At 39.4% G+C, this 17948-nt stretch overlaps 1 protein-coding gene across 1 annotated transcript in view; it reads left to right on the forward strand.

Moving 5' to 3' along the window:
* The first annotated feature begins 8321 nt into the window (after window positions 1-8321).
* Window positions 8322-17948, forward strand: part of DPCoAC (dephosphocoenzyme A carrier) — a 39562-nt gene continuing 29935 nt past the window's right edge. The window contains exons 1-2 of the mRNA XM_071664545.1: window positions 8322-8478; window positions 17408-17543. Coding sequence (XP_071520646.1) covers window positions 8381-8478; window positions 17408-17543 — 234 coding nt within the window. The 5' untranslated portion in view covers window positions 8322-8380. The remainder of the gene's footprint in view (window positions 8479-17407; window positions 17544-17948) is intronic.

Consider the following 17948-nt stretch of genomic DNA (forward strand, 5'->3'; position numbering starts at 1 on the left):
CACATGGCCCCCTTCTCTGTTCCTTCTTTTGGAATAATTAAAAAAGAATGAGAGGGGAGGATTTCCAAACCCCCCCCCCCCCCCCCCCGCTCCCTTCCCTTTAGTCGCCTTCTACGACACGCAGGGAATACGTGGGAAGTATTCTTTCTCCCGTATCCCCAGGGATTATATATATATATATATATATATATATATATATATATATATATATATATATATATACATATATATATATATATATATATATATATATATATATATATATATATATATATATATATATATATAATTTGGAATCTATAATTGGTAACATACAATTATTTTCACTTTCTACGGTAAAGTTTGTGAAAGGTAGTAAATTGTTGAGCAAAGGGAGATATGTTTGTAAATATTCATTTGATGGCCAAACACAAAGATCATCATCTACGTACCTAAACCCCACAGACCTCCCTGGCTGCCTTACGTGTCTCGAGTGAGTCTAAAGACAGCATATCGACCGCAGTATACCACATCGTCCCAATGCACTTTATCCCATGCACGCCTTTCTACCTCTTACATGTTGAAGCCCCGATCATTCAGTCTATATATATATATATATATATATATATATATGCAAGAGTTTTGGAAAGAGGGGCAAGTATGAAGTCTGTTGGGGATGAGAGAGCTAGGGAAGTGAGTCAGTTGTTCGCTGATGATACAGCGCTGGTGGCTGATTCATGTGAGAAACTGCAGAAGCTGGTGACTGAGTTTGGAAAAGTGTGTGGAAGAAGAAAGTTAAGAGTAAATGTGAATAAGAGCAAGGTTATTAGGTACAGTAGGGTTGAGGGTCAAGTCAATTGGGAGGTGAGTTTGAATGGAGAAAAACTGGAGGAAGTGAAGTGTTTTAGTTATCTGGGAGTGGATCTGGCAGCGTATGGAACCATGGAAGCGGAAGTGGATCATAGGGTGGGGGAGGGGGCGAAAATCCTGGGGGCCTTGAAAAATGTGTGGAAGTCGAGAACATTATCTCGGAAAGCAAAAATGGGTATGTTTGAAGGAATAGTGGTTCCAACAATGTTGTATGGTTGCGAGGCGTGGGCTATGGATAGAGTTGTGCGCAGGAGGATGGATGTGCTGGAAATGAGATGTTTGAGGACAATGTGTGGTGTGAGGTGGTTTGATCGAGTGAGTAACGTAAGGGTAAGAGAGATGTGTGGAAATAAAAAGAGCGTGGTTGAGAGAGCAGAAGAGGGTGTTTTGAGGTGGTTTGGGCACATGGAGAGGATGAGTGAGGAAAGATTGACCAAGAGGATATATGTGTCGGAGGTGGAGGGAACAAGGAGAAGAGGGAGACCAAATTGGAGGTGGAAAGATGGAGTGAAAAAGATTTTGTGTGATCGGGGCCTGAACATGCAGGAGGGTGAAAGGAGGGCAAGGAATAGAGTGAATTGGAGCGATGTGGTATACCGGGGTTGACGTGCTGTCAGTGGATTGAAGCAAGGCATGTGAAGCGTCTGGGGTAAACCATGGAAAGCTGTGTAGGTATGTATATTTGCGTGTGTGGACGTATGTATATACATGTGAATGGGGGGGGGGGGGTTGGGCCATTTCTTTCGTCTGTTTCCTTGCGCTACCTCGCAAACGCGGGAGACAGCGGCAAAAAAAAAAAAAAAAAATATATATATATATATATATATATATATATATATATATATATATATATATATATACCTTTTATTTCCCTTAATGTACTACCCCAGGTCCCCTTTGTTTCTCTTAATTCTTCATGATGCACTTCCTTTTCCATCTAATAATCCCTTCTGTTTTATTATCTTCCCATTCATCTTAATGCAATGTTATTGTCATCTTCCATATCTTTCTTCTCTTTCCTTTCCCATATTTTGTTCCTTCTCCCACATTCGCTTCCAACTAATTTTGCACTGCTGTGCTGCTGCTCCTTTGCAGCTTATTGGCCTTCAGTATGTATTGCACATCCTTAAGGGAATACTGTTGCATGGTAGGGTCTTTTGTTGTATGATTTTTTAGAAATTACTATAGTTTTCTCCAAATACAGTGATGATAAGAAACAGTTCCACTGACATAATCAGATAATTTGAAGATATGCTGTGAAGGTATTCACCCCTATTCCTGAAACATTTTTAGAGAAACATGTGGACATGCATTTTAGTGGGTGTAAGGGTATGCATTGTTTCATAGTTTTCTAGATTTAAATGTTAGTTATGTTGTTTTATACAAGATGGAGTGAGAGAGAGCAAGGTGTTGCATTCTTTAAAGATTGATGGGTGATAGGTTTGATTAGGGTTCAGAATAAGGTGTGACGTTGGTAATGCTTGTGAGTAAAGGGTGTAAGGTGTGTTATGGGTTGGATTGCATTTACTAAGAATGTTTATATTACTGTTGTGAATAAGGATTAAAGAATCCTGTAATAAAGAGCTTTATTATGAAGGGTAAGCTGTTTATGTGTTTTTTGAAGAATGAATTTGATATTTTGTTTTATTTGAGAGACTAATGTAAAATTAAAGCAGTTTTGATGTTGGTATATGGTTAAGGTTTTTTTCTTTTTTCAGAGTAGATGATGCATCAGCAATGAGCCACAGTCTTGAAGGCCGAGCAGTGGCAGCAGTGATCACTGACATCACTACACCCACCATTACTGTCACCAGGCACAAACATCAGCCCTTACAGTATGTCATTTGCAATTTGAATTTTGCAACTCTTACTTCAGTTTGTTTGGTTCCAGTGAAAGAGTGTAAATGATAAACTTGTATTTGTATGATATTTGTAGAATTAGCAGGTAGAATGAGCATATGTAGATTATGAAAAAAGATGCAAAGATTTTGTTTCACCTGTGTTTCAGTGTATACTTTGTGTGCTGAAGTTGTGAATCATCTGCTACTCTTGAACTGATCCTTCCCTCTTCCCTATCTATTACTATGATTTCTGTACAGTTTGTCGTCACTTTCAGTGAGAATGTCAGATGTACAATTTTTTTTATTTTGGTATTCGTTTGTATGAAAGTTTTATATGAGCTTCAAGCATAACCTTTTCTTCCATAATTGTCATTAATATACAGTTTGAAATAATTATATATACCCAAATTAACCTCCTTTTGATTTTCTGTTGTCTGTATCCCAGAGGATTTATTTTTCAGTTTTTCTGAGTTATGGACCAATATTTCATTTCTTCAAAAGATTTTTCCTGAAAACTCTTAAACTTGTATTACATTTTGAAGCAGTTTAGTATGTGTGATGGGTAACTTGAATAAATAGAGTGGAAGAGGGAGTGTTTGGTGGATGTAGGATCCCAGATTCAAATGGCATTGGTTAAAGAATATTTGTATTATGTAAGTACATTAGATAAAAAAAATTTCACGAATACACATGGATTATGTACAAGAAAAACAGGATAAGTAAGAGCACGAGTGATATGTTGTTCATTAGAAGAAATAAGTAGTGTGCATGATATGCAGTTTGAGAGAGGGTTAGGAGGGGATGCATTAGATCATATGGTAATTTCTATTCCATAGAAAATTAGTCCTTATTGTCTTTCTGTCTGAACAGATACCAAGGATGTTGTCAGATGCTCAACAACTAACCCCCCTTACACAGTTGTAGACACACTGAGGAAGTTGCTAGACTCACAATAACTAACCCAGTAATTTATCCAATTTCCTCAGCGGTATATAAGTTCCTGGCTGCTGGAGTCATAAATTTTCAGGAAAATGCTGTATTGTTGAGTGGGAAGTATGAATAGGGTAAATAACAGTGGATGGTACTGTTAGATAATGTTATTCTGCCATTCAAGGTGTGTCGGCCAGGTAGTGGCAAGGGATGGTCTAGTAACCAGAGAGGGAGTGGTGATTATGAGGGAGGATATGATGGCTGGAGAGAAAGGGAGTGGTTGTGGTTTAAGGGGATGTAGTAGCCAGGGAATAAGGGGGTGATGGTGAGGGAGGCTGTGGTGGCCTCTGTGGAAGAGCAAGGTGTGAGTAGCAAGGGAGGGTTTGGTAGTCAGGATGGGAGGGCATCGTAATAGTGAGGGAGGGTGCAGTAACCCAACATGGCAGCAAGCAAATTTGTGTGTATGTTAGATTCACTTTAGGTTGTCTTTTGAGGTGTTCTACTTGGACATTTCAAGCTGACCAAGCTGCTTAGGTGGATTTTTGATCAGTCAAGTTGATGGAGGCTGAAACCAGCAGGCCCACATAACCATCACATCCTGCCATGTTTGGGACACTCTTAAAACAATTATCCAAGGCTTTCTTGATTTTCTTTTATTCACATCTCATACTGTTTCTGATTGCTGCAGGGAGAGTGTTGAGCAGTCTTGGGACCTGGATGTTAATGGTATTTTCTGTGTTCGTATTGATACTTTGATTTCAGTAGTCATATTTTAATCTTCCATACCTAAAGTGCTAATAGGGAACTGTTCTCTTGTAGATGAAGGACAGTGCCTTCTAGGATTTCTCTAAATTTGAATTATGCAATACCTCCTCTCCTCTCAGGAGAATACAGCTTCAGTTTGAATAATGACATTCTCTCCTATCTACATTTGAGAGAGTACAGCCTCAGTGATTTCACTCCAGTTTAGCTCCTTTACAGTGTCATTGTGGGCTGTGAAAGATCTTTGCACACGTTATAACTGCAGGTTCACTTTAAAAGGTGATGTTGGCATTCATCAGTATCCTATTCATAAGGGTATAAGTACCTCTAAGAGCATCATCATCTTGAAGGTCAGGAAGATCTAGCCTTCCATATTTTGTTTTATTATGTTCTTGTAAGGTAAAGTTGTTAGGCATTAGTACTCCAGGGTCTCTCACATTGTTCATTCATGCTATGATGATGATGTCTCTACCTGTCCTGTATTATGTACCACTTTTTATTACTTTATTATATGACTACTTATGTAAGTAGGAGAGATGGCCAGAGAGCGTTATTGGATTACGTGTTAATTGACAGGCGTGCGAAAGAGAGACTTTTGGATGTTAATGTGCTGAGAGGTACAACTGGAGGGATGTCTGATCATTATCTTGTGGAGGCTAAGGTGAAGATTTGTATGGGTTTTCAGAAAAGAAGAGTGAATGTTGGGGTGAAGAGGGTGGTGAGAGTAAGTGAGCTTGGGAAGGAGACCTGTGTGAGGAAGTACCGGGAGAGACTGAGTACAGAATGGAAAAAGGTGAGAACAATGGAAGTAAGGGGAGTGAGGGAGGAATGGGATGTATTTAGGGAATCAGTGATGGATTGCGCAAAAGATGCTTGTGGCATGAGAAGAGTGGGAGGCGAGTTGATTAGAAAGGGTAGTGAGTGGTGGGATGAAGAAGTAAGAGTATTAGTGAAAGAGAAGAGAGAGGCATTTGGACGATTTTTGCAGGGAAAAAATGCAATTGAGTGGGAGATGTATAAAAGAAAGAGACAGGAGGTCAAGAGAAAGGTGCAAGAGGTGAAAAAAAGGGCAAATGAGAGTTGGGGTGAGAGAGTATCATTAAATTTTAGGGAGAATAAAAAGATGTTCTGGAAGGAGGTAAATAAAATGCGTAAGACAAGGGAGCAAATGGGAACTTCAGTGAAGGGCGCAAATGGGGAGGTGATAACAAGTAGTGGTGATGTGAGAAGGAGATGGAGTGAGTATTTTGAAGGTTTGTTGAATGTGTTTGATGATAGAGTGGCAGATATAGGGTGTTTTGGTCGAGGTGGTGTGCAAAGTGAGAGGGTTAGGGAAAATGATTTGGTAAACAGAGAAGAGGTAGTGAAAGCTTTGCAGAAGATGAAAGCCGGCAAGGCAGCAGGTTTGGATGGTATTGCAGTGGAATTTATTAAAAAAGGGGGTGACTGTATTGTTGACTGGTTGGTAAGGTTATTTAATGTATGTATGACTCATGGTGAGGTGCCTGAGGATTGGCGGAATGCGTGCATAGTGCCATTGTACAAAGGCAAAGGGGATAAGAGTGAGTGCTCAAATTACAGAGGTATAAGTTTGTTGAGTATTCCTGGTAAATTATATGGGAGGGTATTGATTGAGAGGGTGAAGGCATGTACAGAGCATCAGATTGGGGAAGAGCAGTGTGGTTTCAGAAGTGGTAGAGGATGTGTGGATCAGGTGTTTGCTTTGAAGAATGTATGTGAGAAATACTTAGAAAAGCAAATGGATTTATATGTAGCATTTATGGATCTGGAGAAGGCATATGATAGAGTTGATAGAGATGCTCTGTGGAAGGTATTAAGAATATATGGTGTGGGAGGAAAGTTGTTAGAAGCAGTGAAAAGTTTTTATCGAGGATGTAAGGCATGTGTACATGTAGGAAGAGAGGAAAGTGATTGGTTCTCAGTGAATGTAGGTTTGCGGCAGGGGTGTGTGATGTCTCCATGGTTGTTTAATTTGTTTATGGATGGGGTTGTTAGGGAGGTAAATGCAAGAGTTTTGGAAAGAGGGGCAAGTATGAAGTCTGTTGGGGATGAGAGAGCTTGGGAAGTGAGTCAGTTGTTGTTCGCTGATGATACAGCGCTGGTGGCTGATTCATGTGAGAAACTGCAGAAGCTGGTGACTGAGTTTGGTAAAGTGTGTGGAAGAAGAAAGTTAAGAGTAAATGTGAATAAGAGCAAGGTTATTAGGTACAGTAGGGTTGAGGGTCAAGTCAATTGGGAGGTGAGTTTGAATGGAGAAAAACTGGAGGAAGTGAAGTGTTTTAGATATCTGGGAGTGGATCTGGCAGCGGATGGAACCATGGAAGCGGAAGTGGATCATAGGGTGGGGGAGGGGGCGAAAATTCTGGGGGCCTTGAAGAATGTGTGGAAGTCGAGAACAGTATCTCGGAAAGCAAAAATGGGTATGTTTGAAGGAATAGTGGTTCCAACAATGTTGTATGGTTGCGAGGCGTGGGCTATGGATAGAGTTGTGCGCAGGAGGATGGATGTGCTGGAAATGAGATGTTTGAGGACAATGTGTGGTGTGAGGTGGTTTGATCGTGTGAGTAACGTAAGGGTAAGAGAGATGTGTGGAAATAAAAAGAGCGTGGTTGAGAGAGCAGAAGAGGGTGTTTTGAAGTGGTTTGGGCACATGGAGAGAATGAGTGAGGAAAGATTGACCAAGAGGGTATATGTGTCGGAGGTGGAGGGAACGAGGAGAAGAGGGAGACCAAATTGGAGGTGGAAAGATGGAGTGAAAAAGATTTTGTGTGATCGGGGCCTGAACATGCAGGAGGGTGAAAGGAGGGCAAGGAATAGAGTGAATTGGAGCGATGTGGTATACCGGGGTTGACGTGCTGTCAGTGGATTGAATCAAGGCATGTGAAGCGTCTGGGGTAAACCATGGAAAGCTGTGTAGGTATGTATATTTGCGTGTGTGGACGTATGTATATACATGTGTATGGGGGGGGGGTTGGGCCATTTCTTTCGTCTGTTTCCTTGCGCTACCTCACAACCGCGGGAGACAGCGGCAAAAAAAAAAAAAAAAAATATATATATATAATATATATATATATATATATATATATATATATATATATATACCTTTTATTTCCCTTAATGTACTACCCCAGGTCCCCTTTGTTTCTCTTAATTCTTCATGATGCACTTCCTTTTCCATCTAATAATCCCTTCTGTTTTATTATCTTCCCATTCATCTTAATGCAATGTTATTGTCATCTTCCATATCTTTCTTCTCTTTCCTTTCCCATATTTTGTTCCTTCTCCCACATTCGCTTCCAACTAATTTTGCACTGCTGTGCTGCTGCTCCTTTGCAGCTTATTGGCCTTCAGTATGTATTGCACATCCTTAAGGAATACTGTTGCATGGTAGGGTCTTTTGTTGTATGATTTTTTAGAAATTACTATAGTTTTCTCCAAATACAGTGATGATAAGAAACAGTTCCACTGACATAATCAGATAATTTGAAGATATGCTGTGAAGGTATTCACCCCTATTCCTGAAACATTTTTAGAGAAACATGTGGACATGCATTTTAGTGGGTGTAAGGGTATGCATTGTTTCATAGTTTTCTAGATTTAAATGTTAGTTATGTTGTTTTATACAAGATGGAGTGAGAGAGAGCAAGGTGTTGCATTCTTTAAAGATTGATGGGTGATAGGTTTGATTAGGGTTCAGAATAAGGTGTGACGTTGGTAATGCTTGTGAGTAAAGGGTGTAAGGTGTGTTATGGGTTGGATTGCATTTACTAAGAATGTTTATATTACTGTTGTGAATAAGGATTAAAGAATCCTGTAATAAAGAGCTTTATTATGAAGGGTAAGCTGTTTATGTGTTTTTTGAAGAATGAATTTGATATTTTGTTTTATTTGAGAGACTAATGTAAAATTAAAGCAGTTTTGATGTTGGTATATGGTTAAGGTTTTTTTCTTTTTTCAGAGTAGATGATGCATCAGCAATGAGCCACAGTCTTGAAGGCCGAGCAGTGGCAGCAGTGATCACTGACATCACTACACCCACCATTACTGTCACCAGGCACAAACATCAGCCCTTACAGTATGTCATTTGCAATTTGAATTTTGCAACTCTTACTTCAGTTTGTTTGGTTCCAGTGAAAGAGTGTAAATGATAAACTTGTATTTGTATGATATTTGTAGAATTAGCAGGTAGAATGAGCATATGTAGATTATGAAAAAAGATGCAAAGATTTTGTTTCACCTGTGTTTCAGTGTATACTTTGTGTGCTGAAGTTGTGAATCATCTGCTACTCTTGAACTGATCCTTCCCTCTTCCCTATCTATTACTATGATTTCTGTACAGTTTGTCGTCACTTTCAGTGAGAATGTCAGATGTACAATTTTTTTTATTTTGGTATTCGTTTGTATGAAAGTTTTATATGAGCTTCAAGCATAACCTTTTCTTCCATAATTGTCATTAATATACAGTTTGAAATAATTATATATACCCAAATTAACCTCCTTTTGATTTTCTGTTGTCTGTATCCCAGAGGATTTATTTTTCAGTTTTTCTGAGTTATGGACCAATATTTCATTTCTTCAAAAGATTTTTCCTGAAAACTCTTAAACTTGTATTACATTTTGAAGCAGTTTAGTATGTGTGATGGGTAACTTGAATAAATAGAGTGGAAGAGGGAGTGTTTGGTGGATGTAGGATCCCAGATTCAAATGGCATTGGTTAAAGAATATTTGTATTATGTAAGTACATTAGATAAAAAAAATTTCACGAATACACATGGATTATGTACAAGAAAAACAGGATAAGTAAGAGCACGAGTGATATGTTGTTCATTAGAAGAAATAAGTAGTGTGCATGATATGCAGTTTGAGAGAGGGTTAGGAGGGGATGCATTAGATCATATGGTAATTTCTATTCCATAGAAAATTAGTCCTTATTGTCTTTCTGTCTGAACAGATACCAAGGATGTTGTCAGATGCTCAACAACTAACCCCCCTTACACAGTTGTAGACACACTGAGGAAGTTGCTAGACTCACAATAACTAACCCAGTAATTTATCCAATTTCCTCAGCGGTATATAAGTTCCTGGCTGCTGGAGTCATAAATTTTCAGGAAAATGCTGTATTGTTGAGTGGGAAGTATGAATAGGGTAAATAACAGTGGATGGTACTGTTAGATAATGTTATTCTGCCATTCAAGGTGTGTCGGCCAGGTAGTGGCAAGGGATGGTCTAGTAACCAGAGAGGGAGTGGTGATTATGAGGGAGGATATGATGGCTGGAGAGAAAGGGAGTGGTTGTGGTTTAAGGGATGTAGTAGCCAGGGAATAAGGGGGTGATGGTGAGGGAGGCTGTGGTGGCCTCTGTGGAAGAGCAAGGTGTGAGTAGCAAGGGAGGGTTTGGTAGTCAGGATGGGAGGGCATCGTAATAGTGAGGGAGGGTGCAGTAACCCAACATGGCAGCAAGCAAATTTGTGTGTATGTTAGATTCACTTTAGGTTGTCTTTTGAGGTGTTCTACTTGGACATTTCAAGCTGACCAAGCTGCTTAGGTGGATTTTTGATCAGTCAAGTTGATGGAGGCTGAAACCAGCAGGCCCACATAACCATCACATCCTGCCATGTTTGGGACACTCTTAAAACAATTATCCAAGGCTTTCTTGATTTTCTTTTATTCACATCTCATACTGTTTCTGATTGCTGCAGGGAGAGTGTTGAGCAGTCTTGGGACCTGGATGTTAATGGTATTTTCTGTGTTCGTATTGATACTTTGATTTCAGTAGTCATATTTTAATCTTCCATACCTAAAGTGCTAATAGGGAACTGTTCTCTTGTAGATGAAGGACAGTGCCTTCTAGGATTTCTCTAAATTTGAATTATGCAATACCTCCTCTCCTCTCAGGAGAATACAGCTTCAGTTTGAATAATGACATTCTCTCCTATCTACATTTGAGAGAGTACAGCCTCAGTGATTTCACTCCAGTTTAGCTCCTTTACAGTGTCATTGTGGGCTGTGAAAGATCTTTGCACACGTTATAACTGCAGGTTCACTTTAAAAGGTGATGTTGGCATTCATCAGTATCCTATTCATAAGGGTATAAGTACCTCTAAGAGCATCATCATCTTGAAGGTCAGGAAGATCTAGCCTTCCATATTTTGTTTTATTATGTTCTTGTAAGGTAAAGTTGTTAGGCATTAGTACTCCAGGGTCTCTCACATTGTTCATTCATGCTATGATGATGATGTCTCTACCTGTCCTGTATTATGTACCACTTTTTATTACTTTATTATATGACTACTTATGTAAGTAGGAGAGATGGCCAGAGAGCGTTATTGGATTACGTGTTAATTGACAGGCGTGCGAAAGAGAGACTTTTGGATGTTAATGTGCTGAGAGGTACAACTGGAGGGATGTCTGATCATTATCTTGTGGAGGCTAAGGTGAAGATTTGTATGGGTTTTCAGAAAAGAAGAGTGAATGTTGGGGTGAAGAGGGTGGTGAGAGTAAGTGAGCTTGGGAAGGAGACCTGTGTGAGGAAGTACCGGGAGAGACTGAGTACAGAATGGAAAAAGGTGAGAACAATGGAAGTAAGGGGAGTGAGGGAGGAATGGGATGTATTTAGGGAATCAGTGATGGATTGCGCAAAAGATGCTTGTGGCATGAGAAGAGTGGGAGGCGAGTTGATTAGAAAGGGTAGTGAGTGGTGGGATGAAGAAGTAAGAGTATTAGTGAAAGAGAAGAGAGAGGCATTTGGACGATTTTTGCAGGGAAAAAATGCAATTGAGTGGGAGATGTATAAAAGAAAGAGACAGGAGGTCAAGAGAAAGGTGCAAGAGGTGAAAAAAAGGGCAAATGAGAGTTGGGGTGAGAGAGTATCATTAAATTTTAGGGAGAATAAAAAGATGTTCTGGAAGGAGGTAAATAAAATGCGTAAGACAAGGGAGCAAATGGGAACTTCAGTGAAGGGCGCAAATGGGGAGGTGATAACAAGTAGTGGTGATGTGAGAAGGAGATGGAGTGAGTATTTTGAAGGTTTGTTGAATGTGTTTGATGATAGAGTGGCAGATATAGGGTGTTTTGGTCGAGGTGGTGTGCAAAGTGAGAGGGTTAGGGAAAATGATTTGGTAAACAGAGAAGAGGTAGTGAAAGCTTTGCAGAAGATGAAAGCCGGCAAGGCAGCAGGTTTGGATGGTATTGCAGTGGAATTTATTAAAAAAGGGGGGTGACTGTATTGTTGACTGGTTGGTAAGGTTATTTAATGTATGTATGACTCATGGTGAGGTGCCTGAGGATTGGCGGAATGCGTGCATAGTGCCATTGTACAAAGGCAAAGGGGATAAGAGTGAGTGCTCAAATTACAGAGGTATAAGTTTGTTGAGTATTCCTGGTAAATTATATGGGAGGGTATTGATTGAGAGGGTGAAGGCATGTACAGAGCATCAGATTGGGGAAGAGCAGTGTGGTTTCAGAAGTGGTAGAGGATGTGTGAATCAGGTGTTTGCTTTGAAGAATGTATGTGAGAAATACTTAGAAAAGCAAATGGATTTATATGTAGCATTTATGGATCTGGAGAAGGCATATGATAGAGTTGATAGAGATGCTCTGTGGAAGGTATTAAGAATATATGGTGTGGGAGGAAAGTTGTTAGAAGCAGTGAAAAGTTTTTATCGAGGATGTAAGGCATGTGTACATGTAGGAAGAGAGGAAAGTGATTGGTTCTCAGTGAATGTAGGTTTGCGGCAGGGGTGTGTGATGTCTCCATGGTTGTTTAATTTGTTTATGGATGGGGTTGTTAGGGAGGTAAATGCAAGAGTTTTGGAAAGAGGGGCAAGTATGAAGTCTGTTGGGGATGAGAGAGCTTGGGAAGTGAGTCAGTTGTTGTTCGCTGATGATACAGCGCTGGTGGCTGATTCATGTGAGAAACTGCAGAAGCTGGTGACTGAGTTTGGTAAAGTGTGTGGAAGAAGAAAGTTAAGAGTAAATGTGAATAAGAGCAAGGTTATTAGGTACAGTAGGGTTGAGGGTCAAGTCAATTGGGAGGTGAGTTTGAATGGAGAAAAACTGGAGGAAGTGAAGTGTTTTAGATATCTGGGAGTGGATCTGGCAGCGGATGGAACCATGGAAGCGGAAGTGGATCATAGGGTGGGGGAGGGGGCGAAAATTCTGGGGGCCTTGAAGAATGTGTGGAAGTCGAGAACAGTATCTCGGAAAGCAAAAATGGGTATGTTTGAAGGAATAGTGGTTCCAACAATGTTGTATGGTTGCGAGGCGTGGGCTATGGATAGAGTTGTGCGCAGGAGGATGGATGTGCTGGAAATGAGATGTTTGAGGACAATGTGTGGTGTGAGGTGGTTTGATCGTGTGAGTAACGTAAGGGTAAGAGAGATGTGTGGAAATAAAAAGAGCGTGGTTGAGAGAGCAGAAGAGGGTGTTTTGAAGTGGTTTGGGCACATGGAGAGAATGAGTGAGGAAAGATTGACCAAGAGGGTATATGTGTCGGAGGTGGAGGGAACGAGGAGAAGAGGGAGACCAAATTGGAGGTGGAAAGATGGAGTGAAAAAGATTTTGTGTGATCGGGGCCTGAACATGCAGGAGGGTGAAAGGAGGGCAAGGAATAGAGTGAATTGGAGCGATGTGGTATACCGGGGTTGACGTGCTGTCAGTGGATTGAATCAAGGCATGTGAAGCGTCTGGGGTAAACCATGGAAAGCTGTGTAGGTATGTATATTTGCGTGTGTGGACGTATGTATATACATGTGTATGGGGGGGGGGTTGGGCCATTTCTTTCGTCTGTTTCCTTGCGCTACCTCACAACCGCGGGAGACAGTGACAAAGTATAATAAAAAATATATAATAATTTTATTACTTCACTTTCTCTCCTTGCTGGGGGATTTTGAAGTTTCCCCATACAAAGGGATGTTATATTGGGTGGCCCATCAGAAGGCTTTGTTTATTGTTGTTGGTATTTCTCAGTTCTTTTGTTGTTGAGATTTTCATTCTTATCTATCTAGTATTGTCTGCTAAAGATGATATGAAGCTATCACCTGTATTTGCATCAGTGTCACCTCTGAGAATGAGGAATAGTAGGATGTTCAAGTACACATCTAGGGAACTGAGCTTTTACCATGGAGGCATTGGAAATAGCCAGATTTACTAGGTTTGATATGTTTGTGAAAAAGTAGTGCATCAGTCTTTCAATTTTTCCTGTTATTCCCATCTTATGCATTTTGTGTACTGTGACTCCATATTCTCATGTTTCAAAGTTTTTTCGTGATCAGTGTATGTCATGCCATTTTGTATGATTTCCAGTGCCTCTGTAATTTTATTATAGCGATCACGCTTCTGTGAAAGGCATGATCTTCCAACTCAGAAACCATGGTGTCCAGGGTTATGTAGGCTTTTTGATATTCTAATGCCTGTTTACATCTAAAGTCTTTCAAAGATTATGATAACATGCAAAGTCATTGATACTAGGTTATAGTTAGGATTGCATTTCTTGGCTGTGGAATGGGGTGATGTGAGTCTGTCTCACACTCAAGGGGTTTATGCCAAGAGTCCAGACTATTCCTCTTGATGTTTAGTGCCAGTGCAAGTAGTGTTTTACGTTTCTTTATAAGGACAGAGTTCTAAGAGTTTATTCCTGGGGCAGAATACATGGACATGTTCTCATTGGCCCCTCTCAAAGACCTTTGCATGCTGAAAATATCTAGTGTGTAACATGGAGGTACTGTCATTTTGGTAGGAAACCATCCAAATAGTCCCCTTCTGAAGCTTTTTCCACTTCTCGTAGATGGTCCTTTTTTCCTCTTTTTCATGGGTCTTGTATGTGTTTGCCAGTTCATTTGACAGGTTTGTTTTTCTTTGCTGAATGAGCTGCACTTTTCCATAAGGTTTTCTAACTAGTTTTTGCCTCCTGTAGAGTCAGAATCTTACTCATTTTAGTCTGGACCTGATTTACTTCTTTCTTACTGTTTTCTGTCTGTCGCACATTTGGAGTGCCTCTAGTCATGCATTTCATGCACTCCTCTGGTGTTTTGCCACTCAAAAAGGAATTCCATTTGTGTAGTTAACATTCAAATGATAAGTTCTTCCCATTTTAGCCATTTACTTTTAAAACTGAAATTGCAGAATTCTCTTCCATAGTTACATGTGTTTTGCCTTACTTTAGTATCCATATCCTTACTTATTCTTTGTCAGTTTGTGATCAGACCACAGTGTATTTGAGATGATGAGGGTATTGTTCAGGTTTGCATTATTTATGAATAACATTGTAGCTGCTGGTTCTGCTATTTGCCGACTAAGGGAGAACTTGTCACATATTCTAAATTGTTCCTTTTTCCAGCTACAGTGTTGTTTCCTAGCTGCTTTCAGGATATGCATGGTAGGCTGAAGTCTCTTAATAAGGTTATGTTTGGGACTGGGTTACCAAGTTTGTTAAGGTAAGATTCGAAAGTATATTTTTTCCAAAAGTTCTTGTAGTCTTTCACATAATGGCTCATAGCTTATTGAACAACTAGATTATCAGTTTTACTGTTGACATCAAATGCTTCTGCTTAATCATATGAGGAATGTAGGATCTCAGCTGTTACATGACAATCATAAGACATACAGCCCAATTTCTCCGCATGTTCTTCCACTCCCATCCGTCTTTGTAAGTTGTAATTTGAGGTCCATACCTTACCTTTCTCCTGATTTGTATTGTGAATTTCCATCAGGATTGTAGATATTATTTTTAACTTGATCAGTATGCCTCATATGAAAAAAGTTTTGTTTGTTTTGTGTGATAATTCCTTTTATTTGGCATGTGTGAATAATGAGGAATATTTTAAGTTTTTTCATTTGTATGCTGTGGTTTAACAGTTGTGGTAGATATGGGCCTGTTACAATTGGTAACAAGCTTTCCAATCCAGTATCATTTTGTCCAAGATTGCAAGGGTCTTCTCTTCCTATGGAAGTTTCAGTTTTGGTTTGGTCTCATCTCTGTCAAAAAGTATTTCTCTGTCTAGGCTTGTTTCACTTTTCCATCAGTTACAATGAAGTATATTGTGTCAGAAAGTCCCTGCCACATGGTGACCTTGGCAGTATTGGATTAGACATCATCTTTCTTCTTGTAGTGATTTAAACATTTCTGGCAGGGAGAATGACTGTGGAAAAGTATCTAGCGAAAGGTAAGAAGCTACATGCAGTATTTATGGATCTTGAAAAGGTGTATAACAGAGATGAGTGGAATGTCTAATGGGATGTGTTAAGGATATTTGTGGTAGGGGCATAACTGTTGGATGATTTGAAAGCCTTCTATAGAGGGGTTTATGCACATGTAAGAGTAGATGGAGAGTTAAGCAAAAGTCTTGTCATACAAGTGGGTGTGAGGCATGGCTCCATGATGTCACCATGAAGTGATAAGAGAGATGAAAGCAAAACTAGGGAAAAGAGTGCAGAAATGGAGTGTGGTATTAAGGTTAGTGACAAGCCTGTTTGCAGATGATGTGTGTAAGCTTAGGCAGTTGAGGATGAATGTGATTAAAAGTGAATAATTGACGTTTAAAAGGAAACAGTGAAAATATAGATTTTACAAAGCCCTATAAAGTGAGAGAAGAAGTCGTAATAAACTGTTACTGATATAGGGAAGAAAAACTGGAAAAAATTAAAGTATTTGGGAGCTATCTTAGTTAAGTTTGGTGATTTGGAAGAAAAGAGATGGGAGAGAGCAGTTCAGGGTAGAATAGTCATTGGGTCCCTGAATTAGAATGAAGGGTAAAAGTGTAAGTGAAGAAAGGACTAAGGGACATAGTCCTCTTGACCCTGCGGTTGAAACGTGGACATGGAATGAGTCACAGAGGTTAAGAATCTAGGTTGTGGAAATATGCTGTTTGAGAGAAGTGTGGTATGAGAGATTCAGTATGGCAGGGAATACAGAGAGAATGAATTGTGGAGTGGGTTAAAAGTAATACTTTGAGATGGTTTGGACATTTGAAAAGTATACAAGATGGGGAGTTTACAAGGAGAGGGTATAATGATAAAATTAAATTGATTGGTTTAAGGGAAAGACCAGTTGTGATGAGGGGAATTAGAGTGGAAGAGTATTGGATAGAGAGAAATGGTAGAAGAATGTGTGGAATGATGTATGCAAGGGAGGCATGTAAGGACAGGGATAAGTGGAGACCCTTTTGTGAAAGTGGCCACCCCCTCGATGGCGGTTCCTTTAGGGAACAGGTATCAAAGGTATAGATGGTTAGAAACTACTTTATTCTTTGAAGCTATATTTTCCTCCTCTAAGACGAGATGATTTTTAAAGTGTTGAAATTTATTTTGCCCTTAATGGTATGCCAGCCCTGCCATACATGGAACTTTCCCTTTACCTAACATTCAGTAGACTTGAGACTTAAAAAGATTTTCTTAATCTTTATCATCATTTCCCTAGTCTGACTGGTTTTATGTTCTGTGGTTGAGTCTGGATATCATGAGAATAAGAAAACTTTGCTTTTAGTGTGTTAATTTACTTTGATTACTTTGTTCAGGAAAGTTTATTCATGCTGGGATCCATCACCAAAGCTATTGGTGCACATTTTCAACCTCATTTGGTTGGGATTGATTGAGTTTCTGAAGACTTCCTTAGCACTGAGTGACCAACAAAACTGACAAGATATAAGTATTGTGTGTGATTTAGATTATTTCCTTTTTATTTGTATCATTCTGTTGGGCATTATCACTTTACAGAAACCCAGATGTGGTTTTCTAATCATTACCTAAGACTAAAATAGGTTTGAAAACTTGGTATCTCTTAACATATGTTGCAAATAGTGATAGCAAAGGAGCATAGTCAGTGTCTAAAGTAAGATTCAAATCAAATTGTGCATTATGATTTAGGTATGTAATACGTAATATGTTTGGAGGATAATGATCACACAGAGAAGCTCACTTCATTTAAGAGTTGCACTACTAGTGCCACTGTGACAGTGAATAAACCTATGGCCCTCTTGGTGAGAAATTATGCTTTAGCCTCTATTTCAGGGTTGGTGATAAAGAAACAAAAGGCAGCCCAGCAGATGTTTTACCATCCTCACTTGAGCACAAAGAATTACCAGCTGAAGATGTGGTTAGTAAGAAAACCAGCTACCTTGAGGAGGTTGCTCAAGAAAATACAAAGGTAAATTGGAAAGACACACAACTCTTAAAGATCTAGTTTAGTAATATTTTTTTTTTTTGTTCGATTGATACCTGCATGTTATTGAATTAAGAAAGCTGGGGTTATTGCACTTTAAAAAATTCAGTGGGAAATATATGGCTCAAAATTCTTCTAGTCCTTTTTTACCATCGACAGTTTTGTGAACTTAAGACATTGAATCCAGTTTGTGACATAAAGAATCTTGCTCATCATCTGGACAGTCAACATTTTGCCATCTGAGGATGAACTGCATCATGTTTCATCATAGTAATCAGTTCAGATTATTTCAACGGAAAATCTAAAATGGGTACAGTCTTTGTTACAATTACCTGTTTGTAATTACCTATATGTACTCTACAGTGAAGTTTCATAATTTTTGTTACCTGT

This window comes from Panulirus ornatus, chromosome 9 (genome assembly GCF_036320965.1).
Source record: "Panulirus ornatus isolate Po-2019 chromosome 9, ASM3632096v1, whole genome shotgun sequence".
Classification (NCBI taxonomy): Eukaryota; Metazoa; Arthropoda; class Malacostraca; order Decapoda; family Palinuridae; genus Panulirus; species Panulirus ornatus.